Below are 26,020 nucleotides of genomic sequence, written 5' to 3'. Positions count from 1 at the left end.
TTTGTTAGGATGGTTTTTAAAAAATGTTGTGCTTCCATCGTCAAACATCAAGAAGGTAAATTAAAGGAATACTTCACCGATTTGCATTTAGCTTTGTATTACGAGAATAAGGGTAGTATTTTTGAAAAATTGTGCTTCCCAACCTCAGTTTTCCCTGAGTGGAGAAATATCTTCCGAGGCTTGAAACTGCAATGCTAATTCCACACTTTTTAGAGCCACAGGGGGACGGGACCTCATTCCTAGAATGTAAACAGTGTCCGCCATCTTTGCTAACAGTTATGCTAACACGACCAAGTGTCACTGGTGGGTACATAACACAAAAAAGAATGAATATAATACAAAGCTAAATGCAAGTCGGTGAAGTATTCCTTTAAGTTATTCTTAACGTCTCAGTTTTTGGCGCTCTTCTGACGGAGCACAGTGGTTCTGCTTTTAAGGAGTGGGGCTAAACACATGCAGCCCACACAGCCTACGGCGGAAACACAAGCCAAATCAGAGTGTAACATTCCAAACCACACCGTGGTGAGCTAAACTGCACTGTACTGCACGGTGAAAACCAGGCTATATACAGTATGAGTGTGTGTGGCACTGTCATGTCTCTGCACAGTGCAGTTATTGTCCTTTAATCTGTACGTACTCAGCATTTACAGCTTAAAAACCAGTGGCCGTCATTCCTGACATCCACATGGAAACCAGTGAAAGCGTTGACTGTTGTGAGCGATGTGAATCTCCCTTTCACGCCTGTACAACACCAAATTTGCAGGTCATAGTTGCGACTGTGAAACGTTTTAGCCTCAAGTCACGTCAGTGAAGCTTAATAAAGCAAGTAACACAACTGTGCGAGCAATATACATCATTTTCTTTCAAGACTTATTGAGCCTGCCTCACACTAGAGGATAATTGGCCAGATTTCAGTGCAGATCTGGCCCTTCTGACAATTGTGGGTGCCTTCAAATGTGAGGCTGATTTGAGCTGATGATGTGGCCAAATGATCCTGTTGTGTGAGAGGTTAACAGACACGAGTTTAACTTAACTTCCCAATTTCAAATCGTAAGTTTCAAACATGTTTGATATTTCAGTACATTTAATTAATAATAAGTCAATGCCGACTTCTCAGCCGTGACGTTTCTATTAACTGACACTGCCGACAGTCCGCCTCCATGTCTGTTTATAATCCCACCAGTTTCTGTGAGATCCCAAATCTAGTCTGTGCTTTTTCAGGATTAAAACATTGAAAATCAGTTCGAAAGTTTGTCAGATGTGACTATCCTGCAGTGTGGGACAGACTTTTATGGACAGAGATCCAGAGTCACAGGTCTGTTTGCTAATCACGAGCTATTGGCTTCACCTGTGTTCTTCTCCCACAGCTGAAGGCAATCAGCCTGGCTGTGAGGTTATATATATATGAGGCTGGAGTTTGGTCTGTGTCTCCAGAGAGTCAACACCTTCAGTTGACTTCCTGTCTTTTCTTCTTTGAGTGGGAATCTGAGACGAGTGTGTGTGTAGGAAGTGCTTTTGTTCTTTTGGCATTTCTTTTCATTCACTGACTCCTGTTTCACTTTTGGTTAGAGTCCAGTTCTGTCATTTTAATAGAATCAGTGGGCGGCTGCTGGGACTTTTATTCCCACTGTCACATTCTAGAAACCCCACATTCCATTTTTCCTTGGACTTTTCTTGTGGCGAGTCAATAGTTTTGTTCCTTTTCCAAAACATGACCACTGACGTTCAGATTTAGTTGAATGAATGAGAATCACACACCTCTCTGTGCACGGCTTCTTCAAATGTTGAAAACAAGAAATAAAACTGTAGTCATGCCTCCACACTGGCGTCCATCTGTCCCGACGTTCCAGTCTTATGAACACAATATCTCAACAATGCCTTGAAGGAATGTTTGCACATTTCGGTACAAAGATTTTTACTTTGACTTGTGAATGAACAGATTAAAACTTGGATCGCTGAAGGTCAAGGTCACTGTGCTCTCACAAAACACTTGCATGTATGCATGGAGACCAAGGTATTCCACAAACCACCGTGGAATGCCATCACGTTTGGGACAAACATTGAGTTGGACTCGCAGATGAACTCGGTAGAACTTCAGAGTTCAAGGTCACCGTGACATCACAAAAACACAAGTTTGATCTTGGGAACGCAACATTGAGAGGAAGTTTCTTATGATGTGGTACAAGTTATTAGATTTAGGAAGTCAAAGGTCATGGTGACCTCTCGATTGTGTCAATGTGTATTAAGAACTCTTACTTCTTATTTCAGCTGCTCCTGATTAGGTGTTGCCACAGCAGATTTTTCCTGTCCATATTGTCGATCTATTTCTTTTATCTCTGGACCAGGACTGACCCCAGTGGCTGGATAGAGGCAATGTGTGGTTAAGGCCTGGGTCATACTTTCCATGTCCACAGGAGTACGTGTGAACTCTTTGCAGACAAACATGAGCTGCTTTACATGCTTTACATTCATGAATGAAGGCTTCCTGTAGCACAACACCTAACAGTCAAAAGAACAGGAGTCAATGAAGAAGAGTGAGGAGGTGGGCAGTGGGAATCACGGGGTACCTCATGATACCATACACAATACAGGGTTCACGATACCAATAATATCACGATACAACAATTATCAGAACGATATCTGTCTAATCGAAGAAAACAAAATGTCCATGAAAAGTTAAAAGTGCCCGATTTCTTTGTTTATTTACGACAAAGTGCATAAAGTCTATGTATTTAACGTGGTTGGAGCATCTCTTAGCGTAGCTTTCTCCGCCATTATCACGCTGTAAACTCCCTCCTCTTCGCAGCGAAAAAACACTGTAGTTGTATAAAACATATTTAAAATAACATTTGTTTTGAGTCTTTGTCTCAAGTTCTTTTCCACCTCTCAGGTGACGCTGAATCGTCAGCTTCCTGCAACAGCGCGAGTGAAATTACCGTAATAACCACACGTCGGCTTTGACGTGCAACTTCTCCGCTTTCAGAAACCGCTGGGAACCTGTTTCCTGTATTTGATATCGAGTTTTAGTTTAAAAGATGCCGTATACGTGCTCTGCAGAAAGGTTAGACAGACCATTTATGTCGTTGAATTTAGTTAGATTTAAGCCTTTTAAAGTTAAGCACTTTTATGTATACTTCCTTGTCGCATATTCTCCGCTGGAGGGAAAACATATATCACAAACACAACATAGTCAAAACTCAAAATACATAAAGTTGATGTTTTTCTCTCTCTCTCTCTCTCTCTTTGTTTCCTCCACAGATGACAGAACAGAGGAAGAAAAAACAGAGGCTGGGATTCTTGGGTCCTCCTCAGCCAAACCATCACATCCCAGCTCACTGACACACTTTAAAGTTTATGCAGAACGCACACACACACACGCACACACTCACACACGCACACACGCGCGCGCCTCTTCGACTGTAGGCTTGTGATAGAAACCAGAAAACAATGCATTCACACTAACTCCAGCTCTGAGAACAATGCATGTGCTCCGATAGATTTCTGCAATTAGCGATGGCAGCCAGACACATTTGTTTTATTGACACAGTGCCTTTCTTTATGACCCTAACACTGCTGAATTGGATGCAGACCGTGCCCTCGGTGTTCCCTCGGCTAATCGGAGGACACTCTCCAGGCCGGCTGTGTACAGAGTCACTCGTCTCTGTGACGGATTAGCCTGGCACGGCACACATCTGCCAATGCTGTGCGAGCGTGCCAGACAGAGAGGGAGAGAGAGAAAGAAAGGGAAATGTTATGGTGAGTTTAGTGGTTCAGTGCTTGTCAAGTCTGTGGATGACCGTGTCTCCACCGTCATTCCTCAACTGTGTGGAAGCGCTGAGCAGCGGGCCGCAGAGAGGTCAGGGGTCGCTCGTGAAAATAGAAGCTGGGGAATTTCTTGAATCTCTAAAAGAGAGCGCGCACTAATGTCAGGTATTCTCTCTTCTTTGCCTTTTAGATTTCTGTTGATATTTAACAAACTGGAGTATTATTTTTGCATTTTGGAAAACGGATTCATGCTGCCTCACTCATTAACAGCAAATACTGGAAGTGCACTTTTGTAGAAAAGGAAAACAAAATGAGGGTTAAAAAAAAAAAAGTATCTGGAATCAGTTGTTAGTTTGGGTTATTGTTGGATTGTTGTGCGTTTGAAATGCAATCACTGCACCGTTTCAGTTGCCTTTTTACAGATTTATATGAAACTAAATGTGAATGAAAATAATGATTTCTTACTTGAAATTTCTTTTTAAATCTAAATCTTATATTGGTACCTAATGTATTACTGACTGAAGATGGTAGGAGGACAAAATAAACATGCTCATGTTTCGGTAGATGTCAGTAATACTGTAATATTTACTGTATCTGCTCACACCATCACATTCTACTGTTTCTTTTAGTGTAATTCATCTCCACTAGTCTCTTTGACTGCAATCAGTTGAGTCTGAGCGCGTGTCTTAAAAACTTGCACAAACAAAGACGGCAGATCGCTGCACTCGATGGTAACTGTCCTGTGTCACAATCTGTGGAAACAAAGTGTACAGAAAAACAAATGTATTTTATGTTTTCAGATGTTGTAATAAATTTGTAACGACAAGACTCGCGGCTTTGCTTCAGTATGTTAAGAATGGAAGTCCCCACCCACTTACACACACACACACACTGACCCACCCACAGTGTTTACTCACGACCTAGGAAAAGACCCTTCCTCATTCAGCCGAGATCACATTTCAGCTCATTGAGCTTCGGCTTTAATTTCACTCTTTTTGTTAGTTCACTGCGGCTAATTTAGCAGTTAGCACAGACTTGTGAATTGAATGTTTGCGCTCACATCGGTCCACAGTAATAGTTTAAAGTCCAGTGTGTAACATTTAGCATGTTTGTGTATAATCACTTTAAGGTAAATACTGTTTTGCTTTTTGCTGTTTTGCTTGGTACTGGCTGTACCAAGAATCCAAACTTTGATGCTTCAACATGAAGAAATTATTATTCTAGGGTCAACTTTTTCAAGTAGCTCTTCCTTGTTTTGCATTTAGATTCAATTACGTAATACTTTATTTTAAGAAAAGAAGAAAAGGGGGAAAAAAGTGTCATAAAGATCCAATATGTAACATTTATGAGGTTTTCTTATAATTGAATATACTACTACCCATAACTGTAATATAAAATATAAAAGTTTGTTTTTTTTGTTGCTTTAGAATCCACCTTTCATGGCCTTGCTTCATGGAGGCCACCGTCTTGTGCCACCTTTTTGCTACAGGAGGCCAAATGGACAGACTAGCATGTGTGTTGCGTATTGAAGAAGAAGCTTTCATTAATTGTGTTTATTATTATTTATACGTGGTGTCAACAGCAGAACAGCATTTCTGATTTTCCTCAAGTCCCACCAGAGGAAGCTCACGTAGCACTGGGGGTACACGTACCACAGTTTGAGAACCATGGATCTATAGGCTTTGCATTATTTTGATGTCATGTTATTAAATCCACACTCATTATTCTGGATTTTTATTCTTATTTTTATTTTTACTTGATCCTGCCCTGTCATTTACCCTTTAGAGAGGGGCCCATCCTTCTTGGCTGCAGTCGACTGTTTACGCTGGCAGGCCTGCGTTTTGCTCCTGCTGCCTGTGACAGCCATTAAAATTAGCTCACGCGGGGCCATAATGGTGAGCAGCTGTCACTGCATCGACAACAAGGGTAAAGTGCAGCATGACTGGAACGGTTTGGGAGAGAGAGACGAGCGAGAGACGAGCGAGAGACGAGCGAGAGGAGCAGATAAGTCTTCTCGCCGTGGTGGACTCCAAACAAACAGATGCGACATCATCATCTGAGTCTTGTTCTCTGACAAACTTCAGCGTCCGCCCGCTAAAAATATTCAGTCATCTGCATGTGAGCAGTGTGTTATTTACCTTTGAGCACAACCTTTGCCACATTTGGATCATATCAACCACAGTCTAAGAGAGTCACATGCTCAGCATGTGTGTCTGTGTGTGCGTGTGTGTGTGTGTGTATTTGTATTTCTCACCTCTCTAGGACATTTTCTGGCATAAACGCAGACCTTATCAGGACCAGTAGTCCTCATGGAGACCAAAACCTGGTCCTGATGAACAAGAACCTCAGGCTAAGATATGAGTTGTGGTTAGGTTAAGGTTAGCATGAAGCATTAACTGGTTGTGGTTAAAGTTAGAGGGTCAATGCTTTGTTTAGGTTGTTTACATGAATGGACGTCAACGCAGTGTGTTATGCCTGGTATTCTTTATGTTGTGGGGACCTGAATCTGTTCACACAGTCACATTTTGGGGATTTGTCTTCCTTTATAATCAAGTCCCCATAATGTAAATGACAACTGTTTTAAGTTCAGGCTGGGGTTAGGGTTTTGGTTAAGGTTAGAGTCAGTCTCCAGGAAACGACTGTAAATCAATGCAATGTCCTTTGAAGTCATGGAAACCAGAGTGCGTGTGTGTGTGTGTGTGTGTGTGAGAACAGTAGTGAGAGTCAACAAGTACAAGTCAACATCCATAAAAACGCTGTGCTCAGAAAGAAAGGACCACACTAAAATAACATTGTGCAGGAAGATAAGTTTAGGTTCAGACGGTCACTTTGAGATAAACGTCTATGTTTAACAGGACATGAATATTCTGAGTCTCAGGGCTTCACCGGCTTTGCTGTTTTTATGTCAAATTCTGTGAGTTGGTCTTTTATATGATCAGTGAGTTTTCACCGCAGATATTTGTCGACATGAAATAGAACAAACAGATTTCACGGTCGGCCAGTGTAAGGTCAAATAAAAGGAATAAAGGAAATAAATATACAGTGTGGCCATGATAGCGTTGCTCAAACAGCAAATCTAATGATGGCGTAAGACTTTTACACAGTACTCTCTGTCTTACACGCGCATATGAAATCAAAATGTGAGTTTGGCGTGAAACTTAAATACTCGCTTCCTTTTAAGTCACAGTGAAAGTCTCCAGTTCCTCTCTCCGCTTTTTCTTTTACTTTAAAAGTTAATCAGACCACACAGAGACTTGCTGCCGAGTAAGTGCTGTAGGAGGGTGGAAGGTCACTCCTCCTCACTGTCATGCTGAAAAATAAACATGACCCCGTGATGACTGCCATGTGACTTCCTGCATGTGTGAGGTCACGTTATGAATCATCATCGTCACAACAACACTGAAATGCACAGCAAACAGGGCTGCTCGCACAGTATGGAGTCACACTTACAGTTAAAGGGAGGTTTCAGGTTTTTTTTTAAGTGTGGTTGTGTGATGCATTGACACGTTATCAACACTGAGCTCACGGAGTGCACCTCCATCCTCGCTCTCATTGATGGAGGCCAACAGGGACAGAAGGACACGTCTGTTTACGTGTGTTTGCTGCACACAGTTAGGTGTTAATCCACAGTTGTCTCCATCATTAAGTTCACATAATGTTATCTTGTGATGTCTGTGTTTAAAATTCTTCATTCAGATTGAACTAAGCATTAAATCACACAGGTTTTCTTTATGGACTTTGGTGCGGGAGAGTGAGCGGGTTTGAAACTTCACTTCCTACAAAAAAAAAAAAGGCTTTGTGTCAAGTTATTTCAATGTTTTGGTGATTTTCTGCTGTGTGTTATCCACTGGATTTCCAGTGTCACTGATCAAGTGGTGATGATGTTCGTGAAGTTTGAATCAAATCAAATGACACGCAACGTTCATAAAATACATAAACACACACTCGAGGAAACATTTCCGCGAAAAGAGACGCAGTTAACAGACGCGACTTTGTCTCGTGCTGACGTCACAGATTAGTCGCAGCCTCCGTTATTAAGTCTCCTGCATGTTCTCATCAAACTCTGGCCTCATGTTTGACGGGACCCTTATGTTGTGCACACAGATAGATAGAGGTGGTCACTGGTTGCTCTGTTGCTCAATTATTAGTCTTGAGTGAGACAGAGATTTGTATCTGTGCTCCCTCAAAACGTTGACCAGCCTCTGAGGCTTTGTTTTCATATATCATCTCCTGTCAAAACCACACACTAGTTCTTAATCTGTAACGTACACAGCATAAGTAAGTGCAGACTCAGATGAGAGTAAGAAACAAATAAAAAGTACAAGGCAAGAACTCTGCTGCTTACACGGAGAGATGATTGTTTTTGTGCTCCAGTGCGGTCGCCTGTCTGAGTCCCCCCTTTCCTGCCCCCAGCACTCCCTCCTTCCTCCCCCGTGTGGCTGCAGTCTCTTTTGACTCCTACAGGCTGTTGGAGTCATTCTGGTCACTGACCTGGCATCTCCACCCTCTACAGCCACAGCCCAGTTCAGTGCAGATCCAGTGTCATCGTCTGCTGTTTCACTGCTGTCGGGATGAGTTTCTGACTCTGTAATAACTATAACTGTGAGCTGATAAAATACTGCACATGTTTTTACAACAGATAATGAAACAAAACTGTCCATAATGTGGAATGACTGTTTTCTGAATAGAAAACAACAAACTAATGAACATTTTGTGAATATTGTCTTCAGAGCTTGAGGACGTATCATGTAAAGAACACTCTTTAAATCCATAGAAATCATTTTAATGGCCTTCAGTGATGTAATGCACGTCACTATTATGTAAGAAAAGAGTGAGGAAGGAGATTTCATGTTTTAATTCTCCCCTTTAAGTGCAAACAAACAAAGAAACCACACAATACTACAATTCCCATGATACCACACTGCCTCCTGACATCATCAAACTATGACTTTTCTTACTGTTTTGTTTCAATTCCATTCAATTTCCAAACCATGGCATCACTGTCGCCAAACCTCAGTAACTCAAAGCAAAGGATTGAAAGATTCTACAATTTAAAGGTACAGCGCACTTTTTTGATGTAGTGAGTAACGTAGCACATTAAGTAATCCGTTACTTAGTTATTTTTTGAAAATAAGTAATCCATAAAAGAAAATCCGGACTGCAGAGACACTGCCACGGTGCTGCTCTCCGCCGAGTGCTGTGAACCGTCACTTGCACCTGTCATTGGACGAGACGTCCGGTCCGATGTCGGTGGAAAGCTCAGATCACTCTGTGGGTGTTATAACACGTGAAGTGTTATAACCTGGTTTGGAGCTCCTGTTTACCCACTTGTGTGTGCTATTAAAGTGCTATTAAGTGGACTATTGCTGTCCGTCATTCCTGTTATTTTTAGCCTCCTGAAAGTGTCGGGACTTCTCTGTACATTTAACCCTCTTATGACTGCCTGGATTTATCGGCAGGGTCACACCCCGGACACAGTGTTTGAATTTTCCTACTTATCACAAATGGTCTAGGAGTGACTGACGGCGATGAGAGGATGGTAACTGAAGGGTTAAAGGGGCGCAGTAACGTAACGGATTACCTTTATTTGACAGTAACGTTGTACTTTCCAAAGTAACTATACCCAAATCTGACAGTGTGTAAGAATTAGTGACATCTGAGGGTGAGACGTCAGATTGTAACACTCACACCTCACTCTCTCTCTCTTCAGTGGGAAAGTACGGTGGCTCTGACAAACCAGAAAGAATCTTCTTCTTCTTCTTCTGTGTCATTTGTGCTGCTGTAGAAACATGGCCGCCTCTGTAAAACAAGGCCCTTGCTTATAAAAGTACATATAAACGGCTGATTCTAAGCTTATGAAAACCAGAAGACGCTTATGTTACACTTATACACAAACATATTGTACTTCATGGGTAGTATTTTCAATCTCTTTTACACACTGGACCTTTAAGTGTGACTGTTTTGCTGAGTCATGTGAGCAGAGGTCAAGATAAATAGAAATGATTTTCCAAACATTAACCCGATATCAATATAACATTAAAGTCACTAAATATGGTATATAAAATATGTGCAAAAAGCCATTATATAATACAACTGACATTAAGGCTGACACACCAGAGAGTAAGATTCCCTGTCCTTCAGAGTGTACTGAACTGTACTGGTCACGTTAGACCTTCTGCCACTGCTGCGTGGAGGAGGAGCCTATCTGAAGACCAGCGAAGAAGACCTGGTAGCGGTCCTTCCACATGATGAAGGCCCCGACGGCACAGACGAGTGCCTGGACCAGGTTCAGTATGATCTGGATGAGGAAGTAGAGTGTGAGAGTCCCCGTGATCACCTCGCAGTCGCTGACTCCCTCGTAGGTGAAGGTGCGGGCGATGGGGTCGTCTTTGTCCAGCGTGCACACGCACGTGTCGCGGGCCTGCACACAGCTGAAGCTGCTGGTCTGACTGTAGTGATATCCAGAGAAAGCCACGGCCAGCACGGAGATCACCAGGCCGATGACACACAGGATGAAGTAAAGGAGCTGCGGGAGGGAGAAGAAGAAGAAGAAGAAGAAGAAGTTGATTTAGAGCTTTAAAAAACAAACATAAGACCTACCTTTTTAACCTGGCTTTTACCTGAGATTTATTCATTTATTAATAGTCCTTTATTTAACTTTAGAGTCTGACACAAATTATATTATTCTACCCTTTATTTTATCATGTTTAGTTTGCTCATTTATTTATTTATTTACTTTACTTATCTATGTCATTACATTTGACCTGTTTTACCTATTTATGTTGTTTATTTCTCTTCTACCTTTTTGTTATTTAACCTCCTGTTTCGATCACCCATCAGTATTTTAGTCTCCAGTGTGAGTTCCACGACTTCCTTACTTCCTTTCCTCTCTTCTTTTCCTCACTTCTTCACTTTCTCCATTGCTGTTTTTAACACATAATACCAGACATTTGTGGGCTGAAACAGTCGGGACGGTGATTATGTTCTTATCCTGTGACGCACTCTGAGTTGCATTGCCTTGTATAAAACGTGCTATATAAATAAAGTTTGATTGATTGGTAAGCTTTTAATTTGAAAAGTGTAGCCCTGGACGGATGGATGGAAGCAGCACTTAGCCACCAGAGGAAAAAGAGCTCACTTTATAAAGTCACTAAACATTTGTTTTTGTTCTCACTCATAATGTTGTAAACCGGTTATGTTTTTCTAATGGCTGGTTATGGTTATGGTTATGGTTATGGTTATGTATCAGCACACCTGTGTTGGTAACAGCAGTAGTAATAATAATAATAATAGTAGTAATTCAATTGATGTATGTCAACTATTTTGGTAATCTTGGTTTTAGAGTTTATTCTCTTATTTCCTGGTTTCATTTCTTCATTAGACAAAGTAATGATTCAAACTTAAAAATGTTGGCTTATGGACCAAACAAATACTAATTATACTAATAAAGAATCGTTAGTTGCAGCTCTAATTGATATCTGATATCTGTATGCCACACAAAAGGTCGACTGAGTCATCCCTTGCTTTTAGCACATGTTTATGTCATAGAAGATTTAATTATGACCATTGATAATCTGTTTTATGATTGCTCTTCATACAGTACCTGGGTAATGTTGTATTATGTTGTTTTTAGGACGACGCTGTTAAATAGACTTGAACTCTCACTAACCCAGAAATATTGTTCACTGTGTTAAATTGAACAGATAAATAAAATGAAAAAATAAAGTAGAGGAGAATGGATGGGAGTTGTGCACTTTTACCTGAAAAGCTTTGTCCTGCTCTGCATCTTCAAGCCTAGAAATCGGACTCCTGCTTTAATCTGCTGTCTCGTGATTAACCCGGAGAGCCAAAAGTGTATCTTAGGATTCCACACGTTGGCTCTCAGCTGATGGTAAATTCAATTTGTAAGAGATTAAGCACAACGCTACCGAGCAAGGTTTTGACCCTCAGAGTCTGGAGCCCAACTTTCAGCACACACCTGCAGCTGCAGCCACTGTGCGTCTAAAAATACAGCTGTAAAATGTGACACGAGGCTGCACCAAGTTTATGCAAACGCACGGTCTCAGTAACACTAAACCTCCAGCTTATAATCCAGCACTCTTTTCCTCCCCGTTTCATGCTGCTTATGGAATCATGCACGTGATGAGCGTCTTCCGTCTGGAGTGTCATTGTTTCCGCGTGTCCTCTGCTGAGTTTTATGTGCTTTTCAGTAAGCGTCGATATAGAGAGAATGTCTAAGTATGAGGGATTTATGTTGCTGTTTACTGTCCTTGTGACACCCTCACACTTAGGAGAGGACACAGTAAAGGAAGACTCTCAGTGAACATGCGCCTGGTTCTTGTTACCTCACCTCAGTACCTACGCTCACTCACTGATTCTTTCACTTTTCCTGTGAGTGTTCCAACTTTCTCTAGTCTTAGTTTTCTTGTCCATTTTTTATCCTTTTTATATTTCGTTTTTTTTTTTTTTTACCTTTGCCTTGACTGACGACCTGTACCTGTGAACCTTATTTTGTCTGTTTCCGGCATTTGATTCTTGTGACAAAGTTACTCTATCACATGTCAAGTCAGTAATATCACTTATTGTTTGCTAAGTGATGTACAACACATTTGTTTTTGTAACTGAATCCACTTGATTGATTTATAGCCTTTTACTGTTTTCTCTGCATATTCCTGTCATAACTCTGGTAACACATTACCATTGTAACATTGTAACTTGTAATCTCTTACACTATGTGTTACTGGGTAAAGTCATAATATCATAGTAGTTATATCCAGTTACAGCACATCTACTTACAGAGTCCTGTTGAAAGCTGAGCCAAATTAATAAAATAAATCCATCAAACCGACTGTAAAAACAGAAACTGTATCCATAAGCCAGGGACAAGTGGACGTGGATTCATCGAGTAATGTAATAAAAGTTGATGTAATGGACAGATCACAGTTGAAACATGTACTATGATAGAAAACTCATCTTATTCCTAATCAAATCCCCAGCCTGGTTATAAGAATTTTAATAGTGGAGTAATAGCACATTAATACCGTGTCATTTCTCCAGTGATAGTTTGGAAATGAGGCTCCAATCTGTGTAAAATGTTAGGTCATCAACTTGTAATTACAGTTTATAAATTGAAATTCACAATCATAGTTATTCATAGTTATTAGTAAGCTGTCACATGGCGATTACTAAAGAAATAACATGGTGCTACAACAATATTACTCCCCCATTACAAAATCATTACCACATTATTGTTATATTGTTACTGCAGCCTAATGAAAACCTCGTCACTGCACTTTCACACTCTGATGCTCCGACTTTCCACCACTGTGCAAATGATCCATCCATTAATCTCGTCTTCTTTTCTTTTTTAAATCCATGTCAGTAACTCTCCCCACATGCACGACGCGACGCGAGAGACGACGGCATCATCGCCACGTCTCCTGCACGTCTGTGTGTTACAGAAATAAAACCACGGTCAGATCTTCTTTTTCACAAATACACATAAAATCTGGAACGACCTCCCTTTACCATATGTGAGCAACTTCAATGTAGTCATTAATGTGCCATCATACTCATAACTCTTTAGGTTTTTATTCTGTATTATACTCCATGTGCTGCAGAAGAAGCACCTGCAGAACCCTAACTAACCCTAACCCTGCAGAACCCTAACTAACCCTAACCCTGCAGAACCCTAACTAATCCTAACCCTGCAGAACCTAACCCTGCAGAACCCTTAACTCCTAACCCTGCAGAACCCTAACTAACTCCCTCCCTGCAGAACCCTAACTAACCCTAACCCCTGCAGAACCCTAACTAATCCTAACCCTGCAGAACCCCCCCCTAACCCGCAGAACCCTAACCTATAACCCTAAAAACCCTAACTAACCCTAACCCTGCAGAACCCTAACTAAGCCTAACCCTGCAGAACAACTAATCCTAACCCTGCAGAACCCTAACTAACCCTAACCCTAACCCACTGTTTTCTTATATGATAATAAAATGAAATGAGTCCTCATTTTGGTCCAGTTTAAACGTCATGATTATCTTATCCTACAAGAAGAACCGTTATACATACATTAATATTTTATAAACGTTCTATACATTAAGATGGGCGGTGACCCAGAGAATGTGACGGCGTTGTAAGTGATTTAGCTCTTAACAAAATGTCACGGAAACATTTTAAAACTCACGACGCTGCTTTCAAACACCTCCTTCTCAGCGGCAAACAATGGTTTAACAGATTCTGATTCTGCATTGATGGTATAGCTAACGAAGCTGCACCGTCCAGGAGCATTAATGGATGCACCCATAAGGAAGTCCCTGCAGAACACTTTTACACAGGAGTGCGGCTCGATGCCTGCGACTAACAAAGGCAGCTTCCCTCTCATCTGCGGAATTAAAACATTATTGTTCCCTGCAAAGGTCGCCTCTGGTAAAATAGGCTGATCCTTGTGATCTTGTGCAGTTTTTAAGAGTCCTGTTGTGCGTCAGAAGCATTTTTGCTTCCCTTACTTTCCTTCTTTCTTTCTCTTTTTTTCCCCCAGTGTGTTTTGCAGAAGTCATTTCAGGACGTGTGCACACTCACCTTGACGATGAATTGCAGAGTCGTCCTCTCATCCGGGACGTAGGTGACACAGTACAGGATGAAGCCCAGGATAGAGACTAAACACAGCTGCAGCAGCGACAACAAAACAGTTTTGGTTAGATGATGAACTCATATTGGGGGGATTAATGCTCAGTTTTATGGATTTTCATGGTCACAGAGCAGGCGACGGAGCCATTCCTCGTTGTTGCCATGCACTGATGATATCGGGAGCACGGTCAGCCACAGCCTCATCCTGCCACAGGCCTCAAAGTGTTTTTGTGTCTTCAGTGTGAACAACAACAGCAACCACAGTCTGATGACTCAACACAAATCCAATAAATAAAGAAAGCAGCTATATATATGTTTTGTTTCAATTACCTTTTGAGGACATGGTGTCATATCATGTCTTTATCACATTGTGTGGCGTGGCACATCCACTGCACCTTGTTGCTGTAGGCTTTTCATTGCATGATTCAGCAGTTAAGCTGTTGCGAGATTACATTACTCTCTCTCTCTCTCTCTCTCGCACAGACACACTCACGCTCTGTCTCTTCAGTGCGATTGGAGTCTTGTGACTAACGTTCAGCATCTTATTTAACTGTTTTCCCCAGGTTGTTAAGCACTCAGGATCCTCTGGAAAGTTCCTGATGACCTCAGTGTTTTTCGACTCGTGAGCATCTGCCTCGGGATGCACCGACGTCCAGGGATGTTATTGAGACATGGACATGGCGTCCGTCTGTGATACTGTGTTTGTCCCCGTCACTAAACATGTGACATGTCGTTCAAGTATACACGTCATGAGAATCAAAATTTGAGCTCTTTTGTTTCGTTGTTTTCTAATACAAACTTCACAAAGACGCTTGTATTCATATTTTGAACAGTTCTACAAGACGACGCTGCAAAAACTGTCTCATTAACTTACCTTTCGACTGAAATTGAAACACTTCCAGTGACACTCTGGTTGCTTTAAGTGTGTTGCTTGTCCTTCTCTAACAGCCCTCAGCTTTCTGTGGAGTTCTCAAATTTAATTGCAAATCCTCTCAGCGTTTCGAGATATTCAATCGTTGAAATGAGACTTTAACTGCTCACAGTTCACTTCGGCTGCACATGAAGGTGAAATGATTTCAGCCAATTCCGGCACTAAAAATTCCCAGAACTCTTCGAACTCTGTGTTCGTCAAACACAGTTTGTTACTGAGCGTCGTGTAAGGTTTAAGATGTGTTACATGTTGCTTTGGTTACTGAGCCATAATATTGAGGTCAGGTTTTTGCTTTTCTTTTTAAAGTTACAGATATTAAAAAGTAATTCACATGTACAACTTCAAAAGCAAAGGAAACTTCCAGATGGAGGGAAACAGTCCTGAGGTGTAAAATTTGTTTTGTTCCAGCAGCTTTTGTACAATTCATTTTCACATTATCATTTATTCATGGCTATATTTGTTCTGAACTTCTATTCTTGCTGTAGTTATTTGTTCTAGTATTGGTACAGTGGTTCTCTTATTAATTATGTATTTTCAGTCTCGATTAGCAAAGCGTGTCTCACTCTCTTTTATTTGGGTTTATGTTTTTATTGTATGTTTTTATCGTTTTAAGACAGGAGACAATGTCAGAGACAATTATATACATATATTTAAAAAAAAGGTTAATATGGATGTGCACTAATATTTACTTTGGTGATATTTGTTGTTGCTGATCATTCTTATGCCTCTGTTTGATCTTCTAATATAACATTATTCATGTGCTGCATCCTTCAGGCTCTGTCAAGCAAAACTATCAGACCTGAAGGAGGGAGCGTTTGTGTGTAAACAGCAGCAGAACGAGGCGGGTGGGGGTTTTGAGCAGTAACATTCCACACTTGTTGTTAACCTCTGTCTGTCTTCACATGAAACAAATCACTTCCTGTGCGGTTTCGTTTATATTTTAAAGCTCCACACTACAGTGGTCATAGATTCACAGATTCTAGTGAAAACGTAACCTCCTCTGTGAATGTGACAATAAAAACATGCGTTGATTTGTGCTTCAAAGGTCAAACTGGAACCTTGTGGTCTGAGTGAGTGGCTGCTTTGTTTTTTTTTCACCTGCCCTGACATTGAGGATTTGCTGGTCATGCAACAAAAACAGCTTCTCATGTGAGTGAGACAGAGAGATGTATCAGAACACGACAGTCAGACAGTCAGGGCCAGTGTTGACATGCACAGTGAGGTGAGGACGGAGCGAGACAGAAAGTAAATCAGACACTGTCGTGTTCCATGCAGACATGTGCATGCAGAGACGTGAGGATGGAGCTTACAATGATCCCAGCCCAGTGTGGCGTCTCCCTGGCCAGGAGTGAGGGGCTGATGGCCAACATGAGGAAGGCCACGGCCGCGACCGCGACCCCCAGCAGCAGCTGGAGCAGGGCAACGAGCAGCGGGAAGCAACAGCCTCTGCACTTCTTACCATCTCCTGGCGCTGGACTCTCATCTCTGCTCCTCCTGTCCTTCTTCTTGTCTGAGGAACCTTTCTGCCCCATTTTACTCTCCTCCTGTCTTCACACCCTTCTGTCCTCTCAACTTTTACTCTCGCAGTGTTTAGGGTTGGGTGAGCCCGTCTGCCTGTCGTCTGCCTCTGTCCCTCCCCTCCCCTCTCTGTTGAGGCCTCCTCTCACCATAAGCCCGGCTTGGTTGCTATTTGGAAACAGAGGAGGCTCTGAACTAATATGGAAAACATTTGGAGCGGATTCCTAAAGCCGCCCTAGTGCCACATATAGAGCAGGCAGCACACTGTGGAGGAGAGGAAGAAGAAAGGAAGGAAGGGGGGGGAAGAGGAGGACGGAAAGGGGTATTCTAACATACGACACGCGAGGCTGCGAGAGTCCAGAGGTGAATCAGCAGGTATGAGTTAATGAGAAGCCAGTGCAGAGGAGGTCACGCTTCATTTGAGATCTGGAGTGATTGGATCATTCGTTGTCAGCACTGTTACACAAGAGAGCCATATGCTGCCAGAGGACAAGTCACATGACTAACAGGAAGAAGTAATGTGATCATAAGGCATGTGAGGGCATTACACAGCCTCAGCTCTGAGTGTTTTTCAACACTTTAATGCTCCAAAAAGGGAACAGGTGTCATTTCATATCAGATTAATTTTTATAAATGGGATTATCCAGACAAATATAGTCTGTATTTTAGGGTGTTTTATAGTCTTACAGTGTGTGTACTGTGGCTTTGATATGTATTCAGTTTCTTTTCTATTCTTCTGACTCAACAACAATATATACTCACACTGTAACCGTGTGTATGTGAGTCCTTAAAACATCTTCCCCCCCAACCCTCTTTTTGGGGTCCCTGTTTGAAAATGAAATGCTGAAACTAAATAGAGTATATCTCTGCAATTACAAGCTCGATGTGAATTATCTTGGTATCAAAATAAAGATAACACTTGTGAGATTCCACCAGAGTGTAAGTTTCACTGTAGATACCACTGTGCCAGAATAAATGCAGATGGGACCCACAATAAATGAAGGATTTTTTTCCCTCGCCCAAAGAAATATTGCATTTTAAAAGAAATATCACCTTTAAAAATGTGCATTAGGAGCTTGAAAACTCATGGAAGTCATGTAACAACATGTGGACATTAGCTGTGCAAAGTCTGATGATGCTGAAGTGAAGCAGAGTAAAATGACAGAGGTTTTAGTGAAGAGATGCCTTGGTGACTCTAGTTTAGCACTGTCTATGAAAATATATGAAGAAAAATTATTAAACCCATTTAATTTTATTTACATGTCACTATTGGTCTAATTAAAACTTGGTTTGAAAAAAATAAAATAAAAAAAAGATTAAAAAATCAATTCATTTGGGGCACTTTTCTCTGACTTTGACTCTGAGCCTCAGCCTGTTCAGAGCCATAGCTCCGGCTAGCATTAGCCAATCTGGGTGATTGACAGCTCGTTTTAATCCTCTAAGCCAATAGGATCAGGCTGCACGTAGCTCCCTCTCTTCACACGTCAGAAGGACGCAAATGCATATGACGTAGTTTGACGGACATTCGCCCTTCTCCAATCAAAACAAGCTAATGGCTGTCTGGAATGACCAATCAGACCAGGAACAGGCCCAAAAGCATGCTGGGAAGTCTAGTTCTCCGTTAGAAGCGCTTTTGTTGCGGTGAAAACTGCTTGTTTTGCTCAACGACATTTCTGGTTGTATTCCTTGTTTTGCTCTTATTTTGCGTCTGTATCTGTGCGTTTTAGAAATGGTAGCCTACGGTTGGAATCTGTGATGTCTCTACTATCCACCAGACACGTTTTTTGTTTTTTTTCAACACGAAGACTCTGATTCTCCGGTGCCGCTTTTAAATGTTTACACTGTTATGGTGTTTTCGGCTGTGTTGGTTCGATCACTTGTCGTTTAGTCTGTGTTTGGTGAACATAAGAATGTTTTTATGAGCTTTTAGTGGAGTTTATGAGCTTTCTGTGGGTATGCAGCATGTCGATATTGATCAAAGGTAAACGTGACTTTGATAAGTGTGTGTCGGAGGGAGTTTTACTGCCCCCGGTACAGGGGTCAGCCGGGTGAAAGTAAATCACATCCTGAAACTCAACTAAGTATGTATTTCTCCCATTTTCTGGGAAAGATCTCTCCTCTAAACCCAAGGTCACCCTTTTTGATTATGTCCATCCATTGTTTGGGGCTTAGAGACTCGGGTTTATGCTGAGGCTTTGTGATTCATTGATGTCATTACAGGCCATTAACAGCATTTGTTATTATAGTATTAAAGTCTCTTTTTAATCAAATCATCTGACACTATTAAGCATCCAATATGAGGCATATTTGTCACCAAAGGATCTTTGATTATCCTGAGTAAAAGGTATAGGAGTGTGTTATCCAAATAGTTCTCATATTAATCCTAAATGAATGTGACAAACCAAATCATGAGTTGAGTTTCTGTCACTTGTTCACGTTTTCCTCAACATTATCTTTATTCATATTATTGTTGACACTCTGAAAAATATTGAGCTCATGCTGAGATTAATACAGAGCTCAGATGCACGTGTCGGCCCATACAGCTGGGCCGCTGCCATGGTAACCGACAACGCAGCTCCGGAAGACTGGATCTGAGGATGACGAGGAGGTTAAAAAAAAAAAACAACCTTCCTCTGCACGAGTGCGCCCCCGGGCACGCGCGCGCACAGATAGATAGATAGATAGATAGATAGATAGATAGATAGATAGATAGATAGGTAGAAAACATAGTTTGATGGCATTCGGAGAGACATTACAAATGTAATATAATATATTTATTATGTATAAAATGTATAGGGGCATGATATTATTACATAAATAATATATCAATCAGATTTAACTCATATTAATAGAGTATATACAGTACAGTGGGTCATTGAGAGTACAAACACGATAGTGTAAACAAGTATTTATAGTAAATAGGTGTAGTACTAATTGTATTTATATTGTTATTATTATTTTTGTTTCTGTGCTGCTGCATTATTATCATTGTTATTAGTATTATTATTTTAAACCCAAAGACATGAATGTCTTCATAAACAACTGTGTTAACTTGTGTCAGAGATCAGCGGCACACGTTTTGGACACAAATCAAGTGAAAACCAGAATCAGCGGCTGCTTCTTAAAGTGAACTAATCCTCTCTTCACGCCTCTGCTGCTCTCGAGCCACTCCGCGCACGGCTCTCATCACGTTTCCGCAGCCACGCAGGTCAGAATGCTTTGGACTACATCGCAGTGGGCACCGCGGCTGTGTGGAACACAGAGGAGAAGCTCTAATTACTTGGACTTAGTGCTGGTGCAGGCTACACGTGAGTCGGAAGCTTGTTCCCCCACCGGAGGCGCGCGTGCGCTCTGACCACAGCGCCGACGACGACGACGGCTTTGCAAAGTGGCTGCTCACAGGAACTATAGACATCAGTCTGAGGCGCAGCTCCACTGGAGGACACGCACCGTGCATCATCTCCCTCCCCACACACACACGCACACACAGCAGCAGCAGCAGCAGCAGAGGCACAGCCGCCCGCGCGTGGATTCTAACATAACAAACAAGTCTCCAGAAGAAAGACGAATAAGAAGCAGCAAGTGATGGATGAAAGAATACCACATTTACAGGACAGACAGTTCATGGAACACGCTGATTTCTTAGGGTGAGTGTTTCTTTTAAAGCAAACTCTGTCAAACTATAACGTGTTGTGAGAGTCCGGTGAATAATCTGACCCTCTTTACTTTCAGGATGGATTATCCCTCAATCTACATGTGCAAATCCAAAAGAGGAATAAAACGAGAGGATGGTGGGAAGGTGAGCGCGCGGGGAATCAACACATTAACACGATATGTATGTCGCGTGCTGTAACTTTAATGGTGTTCTGTGTTGTGTTTGCGCCGACAGGACGCGTACAAGTTACCACACCGGTTGATAGAGAAGAAGAGGAGAGACAGGATCAACGAATGTATCGGGCAGTTGAAGGATCTGTTACCAGAACATCTGAAGCTGTCGGTGAGAAAACGACGACACAAAAAAAACTTTTGACCTTTACTGAAAAAAAAAAACCATCACACTGAGCCTTTATTTTAATGTTTGATCCACAGACTCTCGGGCATTTGGAGAAGGCAGTTGTTCTGGAGTTAACGCTGAAGCACTTGAACGCACTGACTGCTGTCACTGAGCAGCAGCACCAGAAGATCATCGCTCTGCAGAATGGTAAGAGCGACAATCCTGACGTGATTTATGATCAGGTTTTTTTTTTTTATAAGTGATGACATCAGTGCAGATGATTGAACTTCATGAAACTTTCATCACTTTGTGTTTGTTATTGCAACAAAGTAAAGGACGATAGTGTGCTTGTAAAAGGTTTGTGTACTTTGTGAGTGTTTGTTGTGCAGACAGAGCGCAGACGTGCACACGTGCTGTCACGCGTGTCTGTCTTATCTCTTCATCTCGGTCTTTATCTCTTTAATGGCTCGTACTGCACGTTGTGTTGTTTTAATCAATACACTTAGATTACAGTGTAATTGGATGAGATGAGCCACACTTTCCAGAACAATCCCCCGTTAATCTCTGAACTGCACGCGTGTCTCGCAGGTGACCGCTCCATGAAGACGTCCATTCACGCAGATCTGGACGCGTTCCACTCCGGATTCCAGGCTTGTGCCAAAGAGGTTCTGCAGTACCTGAGTCGGTTTGAGAACTGGACGACGCGAGAGCAGCGGTGCGCGCAGCTCACCAGCCACCTTCACGAGGTGCTGGCGCGGTTCCAGCCTGGCGCGCAGCCATCGCCGCCGCCGCCACCGCCGCCGCCGCTCCAGCTCCAGCACCAGTTACCCGCCGCCGGGGACGCACAGGACGCGCACAAAGCTGACGGGCAAACCAACTGCGTCCCGGTCATCCAGAGAACCCAAGGCGGGGAGCTTAACGAGAACGACACAGACACGGACAGTGGATACGGCGGCGAGGCTGAAAAGAGCGACGGCAAAGAGAAAGAGTGTGAGCGCAGTCAGGCGCAGCCTGGAGCAAAGGCAGTGAAGATCAAGCAAGAGTTTGGAGATGAACGCGCTGCCAAAAAAGCAAAGATGAACTGGTGTGGCAGCGGATCAGGGGCCGCAGAGTCCAGCAGGTCTGATGTGGCGTTAATGAACTCTTTGATGGGAATAAACAGTGCGGGACAGCAGACACCGATCTGCATGCCTTTCTACTTCATTAACCCCTCTGCTGCGGCGCCTTATATGCCTTTATTCGATAAAAGCAACATTGAGAAGTACATGTATCCAGCGGCGGCAGCTCTCGCGTCCCCTTTCCCGTGGCTTTACCCCGCACATGCGTCAGCAGCAGCGGCCGCAGCCGCGGCAGCCGCCGCCGCGTTCCCCGGTCTGTCTGCGCACTTCAGCGCCTCCTCACAAGCCAAGGACTCGCAGTGTCCAGACAGCGACGGGTCACACGACGCCGAGACAGGATCGTCACCCGACGAGCGCGAGGAGAGTCTCGCGAGTGACGACGGGGAGGGTGACGCAGCGGAGAACAGCCAGGAGAGTTGCCATGATGAGCTGTCTGCCTGTGAACACAGCTAATCTGTCTCATGTGTGTTACCATGTGCGCGCGCTCTGCTCAGGAACACCTGCGTTCCTGTCGTTAAATCTGAGGTTTTCACAGAGGAGTTGGTGGATCAGGTGGCTGTGTGCCTTTTGCACTTCTGCTCGATTAATCAATCCGAATGAATGTCGACAATGATTGACACTTATGTGCACGACTGTGTTGTGCTGAAGCTAGTTTTTTATCCTCTTTGATAAAAGATATTTTAGACATGGCAGCACAGGTGCCAAAACTTTCACAATATAGATGCAGTATCCCAATCAGCAAGCCTTTTTTTTTGGATGTATGAAGTTACAGCTGACCTCTACCAAGGTTGTTAAGAGCTTGGCTGAGACGTGACTGTAAATATTATCACCTGAAACACAGTCGGACTCATTACCATGTAAATGTGCACTATATATATATATAAAAAAGGAAGTGCTCCTGGAAGTTAATGCTCCAGGACCTCCTCCCGAAAGTTTGCACGGGGTACAGAAGAGGCACATTACTGTCCCTCCTGAGAAGAGATTCATTTAATGAGAACACACTAATTGCACATTTCTAATATTGAGATTAATGGAGAGGTATTTTATGTGCTGGGTTTTCCCCTCATCTCATAGAGCAGAGTTTGCTCAGTTTACTTTGTGACAAAAGACAGAACAACAATCATGAGGAAGAAATCTGTGAATCTGCCTGACCAACATATTGTAAAATCCTCCTGAATGAGGCATTTCTGCATGAGGATGCAGTGACCTCTACCTCCAGTCATTATTGTAGTATAGTACCTTAGAGGTGTTTGATACTGAATGTATAGAATGATCTTTACTCTTTGAAATGTAAAGTGCACTTTTTCCTGCTTTTGCCCAACCCCCAACAACCAGCGTATCATTTTTAAACTGTTGTTCTCTTTCAACCTCTCTTTTGTTTTATGGACTTTTCTTGAAATTATATATAAATATATATCAAATCAGAAGAGGGAGCAGAGTTACTAAAAGCAACGTTGTTCTCCACTTCTTTCAAGGCCAAAAAATATTCCAACCACAATCGGATTCTCAAATGCGGGACTATCACTGATTCTGTGTTATTTACTCTCATCATGTAAATCCTTACTTTTCAAAAAAAAAGAAAAAAGCGGGAAACACAGTGTGGTCACCGTGTACCATCTGTTTTCTGACTGTTGTTGCTTTGCTCTATTTTCTGGGAGAAACCTGCATCCATTTTTTTTTGTTCAACTTCTCACACGTGACTGAATAAACACACAACTTTCACTGTACTTTGCAAACATGACTTTGCTTTTGTTGTTTTTCCCTCGGCTGGTTTTCCCGCCTCAAATCGACTTGTTATATAAAGTGGCATGTGCGTCTGTAAATAGTGTTTTTCTTTTGTGAATATATCATAACGTATACATGTGTGTGTCACTGTTCTAGAAGTCTATGGAGTTGTTTTTTTTAAAAGATAAAACTGAGCAACTGTTGCACATTTCGTTAATGCTTTACACACATGCTGTTCTAAATTATTGCTGATGAGTTGTAAAATAAATATCAAAACTGAATGATGCAGGCCTCTTCTTATTTCTGCACAGATTTTGCACATGTTTACAATCTCAAACAATCAAACGCAGCACAATGTGTGCACTGATTGTATGTGACAAACAAATAACCCCCAACAAGACATCAGATTTACAGTAACAGGCTGAGAAGTATTGTTCCCAAGTCTTGATCAGCTGACAGGTCACAGTGGAGGAATGTACAGTACGGTAATGAAAGCAAGGCTTTAAACAAATGTCATGTGATAAAAGGATGATGAAGTGAGATTAGCCTCAGCCTGAACAGGCTGATGAAAAACAACAGAGCCTACGCCTCCTTCTCCTCCTCCTTCTCCTCCTCCCCCTCCTCCTCACAAGTCAAAAACCTCAGACCTGCTCAGATCTGGTTCTTTGTTGTTGTTGTTGTTGACATTAACTGCCTCACCACAATACTATACTGTAATATTATTTTAATCCTGATGAATTATTACAGCATCACTTGTTACTTTGTTCTTTCATAATGACGTACAAATCCAGCCAGTTCTGACTTATGTCTTTCTAGTTTTATTCAAAGTATACGTAAGTGTTAGCTGCGGAACGTCTATCACCCCTCAGTGGACCTCTGTCGCCATCAGTCGTGATGAAGAATGCAGACATGACTGTACTATACTATACTATACTATACTACACTGGGTGGAACTGATATACATAGGTCTAATCATCTTCGTCTAAACTCATTTGACAATGGTTTGAAAATGACTATAGTATCAAAGGTCAAAGGTGGCAGAAAGTGATGATAAGTATAATTTTTTTTGAAGCCTTAGAATCAGACTTTTATATTATTCTCAAGGCAAACACCGTGTTTTATGGAGACCGCCGTGTTTTTACAGCAGCCTGAACAGAAAAGACAGCCAGATTGTGCATTTTCATCATTTTAACCCTTACGACACAGAGCATTTCAGCTGCTTTTTTCCCATTACTATGTTAAAACTTACTATATATACAGAGGCTATAAGAATGTGCAATATAGAGTGTCTTATATCCTTTTTTCAGCACAACCTAGGCTTATCTGATGAAAAAAAAAACTTTTCACCAACTATATAAACAAACCTTAGCAAAAAGTAAAATGTTTAGAACAAAAAGAAAAGAAAATCACTGTATTTTTGTGACCTCTGCACAATTATTGCTACTTTATTTCACTATTAAACATGCAATATAAAATGAATCATAACTTTGACTCCTCAACACATAAGAAGACAAAAAAAAAGCATTTTTAAAGCCTGAATATGTGACCTATAAACACACACCCCCAGGATGTCCATATAAGGAGTTGTGTGTTGTTCCCATGGCAAATTTCCACCGTGCGCCTGCGGCACAGATCCCTGCCGCGTGAGCACTACGGGTTAAAGTACAAATTGTAGTATAGTAGTATATGAAGGCCATCGTAGTTCTCAGTCTACAGTCACACCTCATAGATACAGCTAATTCTTACAACCTGAACCTTTAAGGTGCAAATGTTGGTCAGTTTTGTAAACAGTCTTGTAAACATTTATTGTTTACTGTAGAGATTACAGTTCTGAAATCTCCAACAGGAGTGATTTGGTCTCTGGAATTAGTCATCAACTGTGCGAATGTGTATTTATACGTTGACACTTCTTCATGAATTCAGTCTGAAGGAAAGTGGTTTTCCCTTCCTTCTCCTCAAGCATGCCTCTGTCATTATTGAGTGCATGTCGCCACCTACTGGTGTGGTGTAGAGCTTGCAAAGCATTCAGAACCCCATATTACTTTACTGTTCTTTTTACAGTTTAATCATGAGCTCCAGGACACACATAACATTGCCAGTTTATTGAATCATGCAATCCAGGTCACATCGGCAGCAGCATCCAGACACAGCCATACATCTGCCAACACTTTGCAGTATATTAAAGAAGGGTAAAAAACAAACAAACGGGAACACAGGTCATGTAAAGTCAACGTCTAAAGAGTTCTCCACAGAACATATACAGCTGTAAACAGCAACTGTGGTTATGTCTCACCCCCCAGTGTGGAAAAGTGCACCTCAAAATAGACAATCAGACA

The 26,020-nt window shown here is 42.0% G+C and overlaps 3 protein-coding genes across 4 annotated transcripts in view; 2 read left to right on the top strand and 1 right to left on the bottom strand.

The window, feature by feature from the left end:
• Positions 1-4,593, top strand: part of itpr2 (inositol 1,4,5-trisphosphate receptor, type 2) — an 80,546-nt gene extending 75,953 nt beyond the window's left edge. Inside the window, exon 57 of the mRNA XM_044035660.1 lies at positions 3,259-4,593. Coding sequence (XP_043891595.1) covers positions 3,259-3,339 — 81 coding nt within the window. The 3' untranslated portion in view covers positions 3,340-4,593. The remainder of the gene's footprint in view (positions 1-3,258) is intronic.
• A 3,939-nt stretch (positions 4,594-8,532) lies between these two features.
• Positions 8,533-17,113, bottom strand: sspn (sarcospan (Kras oncogene-associated gene)). 2 transcript variants are annotated; one of them, XR_006361099.1, is made up of 4 exons: positions 16,640-17,113; positions 14,351-14,437; positions 9,660-10,291; positions 8,533-9,606 (listed from the first exon to the last, which is right to left on the bottom strand). XR_006361099.1 is itself a non-coding variant. In XM_044035183.1 (3 exons), exons 1-3 carry the CDS (start codon positions 16,859-16,861, stop codon positions 9,932-9,934), a joined length of 669 nt encoding a protein of 222 aa, XP_043891118.1. In that variant the 5' UTR covers positions 16,862-17,113; the 3' UTR covers positions 8,533-9,931. The 2 variants fall into 2 exon arrangements, 1 of the variants encoding a protein (XP_043891118.1); XM_044035183.1 differs by having other exon boundaries at positions 8,533-10,291.
• A 2,953-nt stretch (positions 17,114-20,066) lies between these two features.
• bhlhe41 (basic helix-loop-helix family, member e41) lies at positions 20,067-23,965 on the top strand. The gene is made up of 5 exons (XM_044037119.1): positions 20,067-20,494; positions 20,580-20,646; positions 20,737-20,844; positions 20,937-21,048; positions 21,430-23,965. Exons 1-5 carry the CDS (start codon positions 20,433-20,435, stop codon positions 22,410-22,412), a joined length of 1,332 nt encoding a protein of 443 aa, XP_043893054.1. The 5' UTR covers positions 20,067-20,432; the 3' UTR covers positions 22,413-23,965.
• The last annotated feature ends 2,055 nt before the right edge of the window (positions 23,966-26,020 follow it).

The sequence above is a fragment of the Solea senegalensis genome, linkage group LG10 (assembly GCF_019176455.1).
Source record: "Solea senegalensis isolate Sse05_10M linkage group LG10, IFAPA_SoseM_1, whole genome shotgun sequence".
NCBI classification, from domain to species: domain Eukaryota; kingdom Metazoa; phylum Chordata; class Actinopteri; order Pleuronectiformes; family Soleidae; genus Solea; species Solea senegalensis.
Note: the sequence above shows the minus strand (reverse complement) of the source record. Positions and strands in the feature narration are given on the sequence as shown.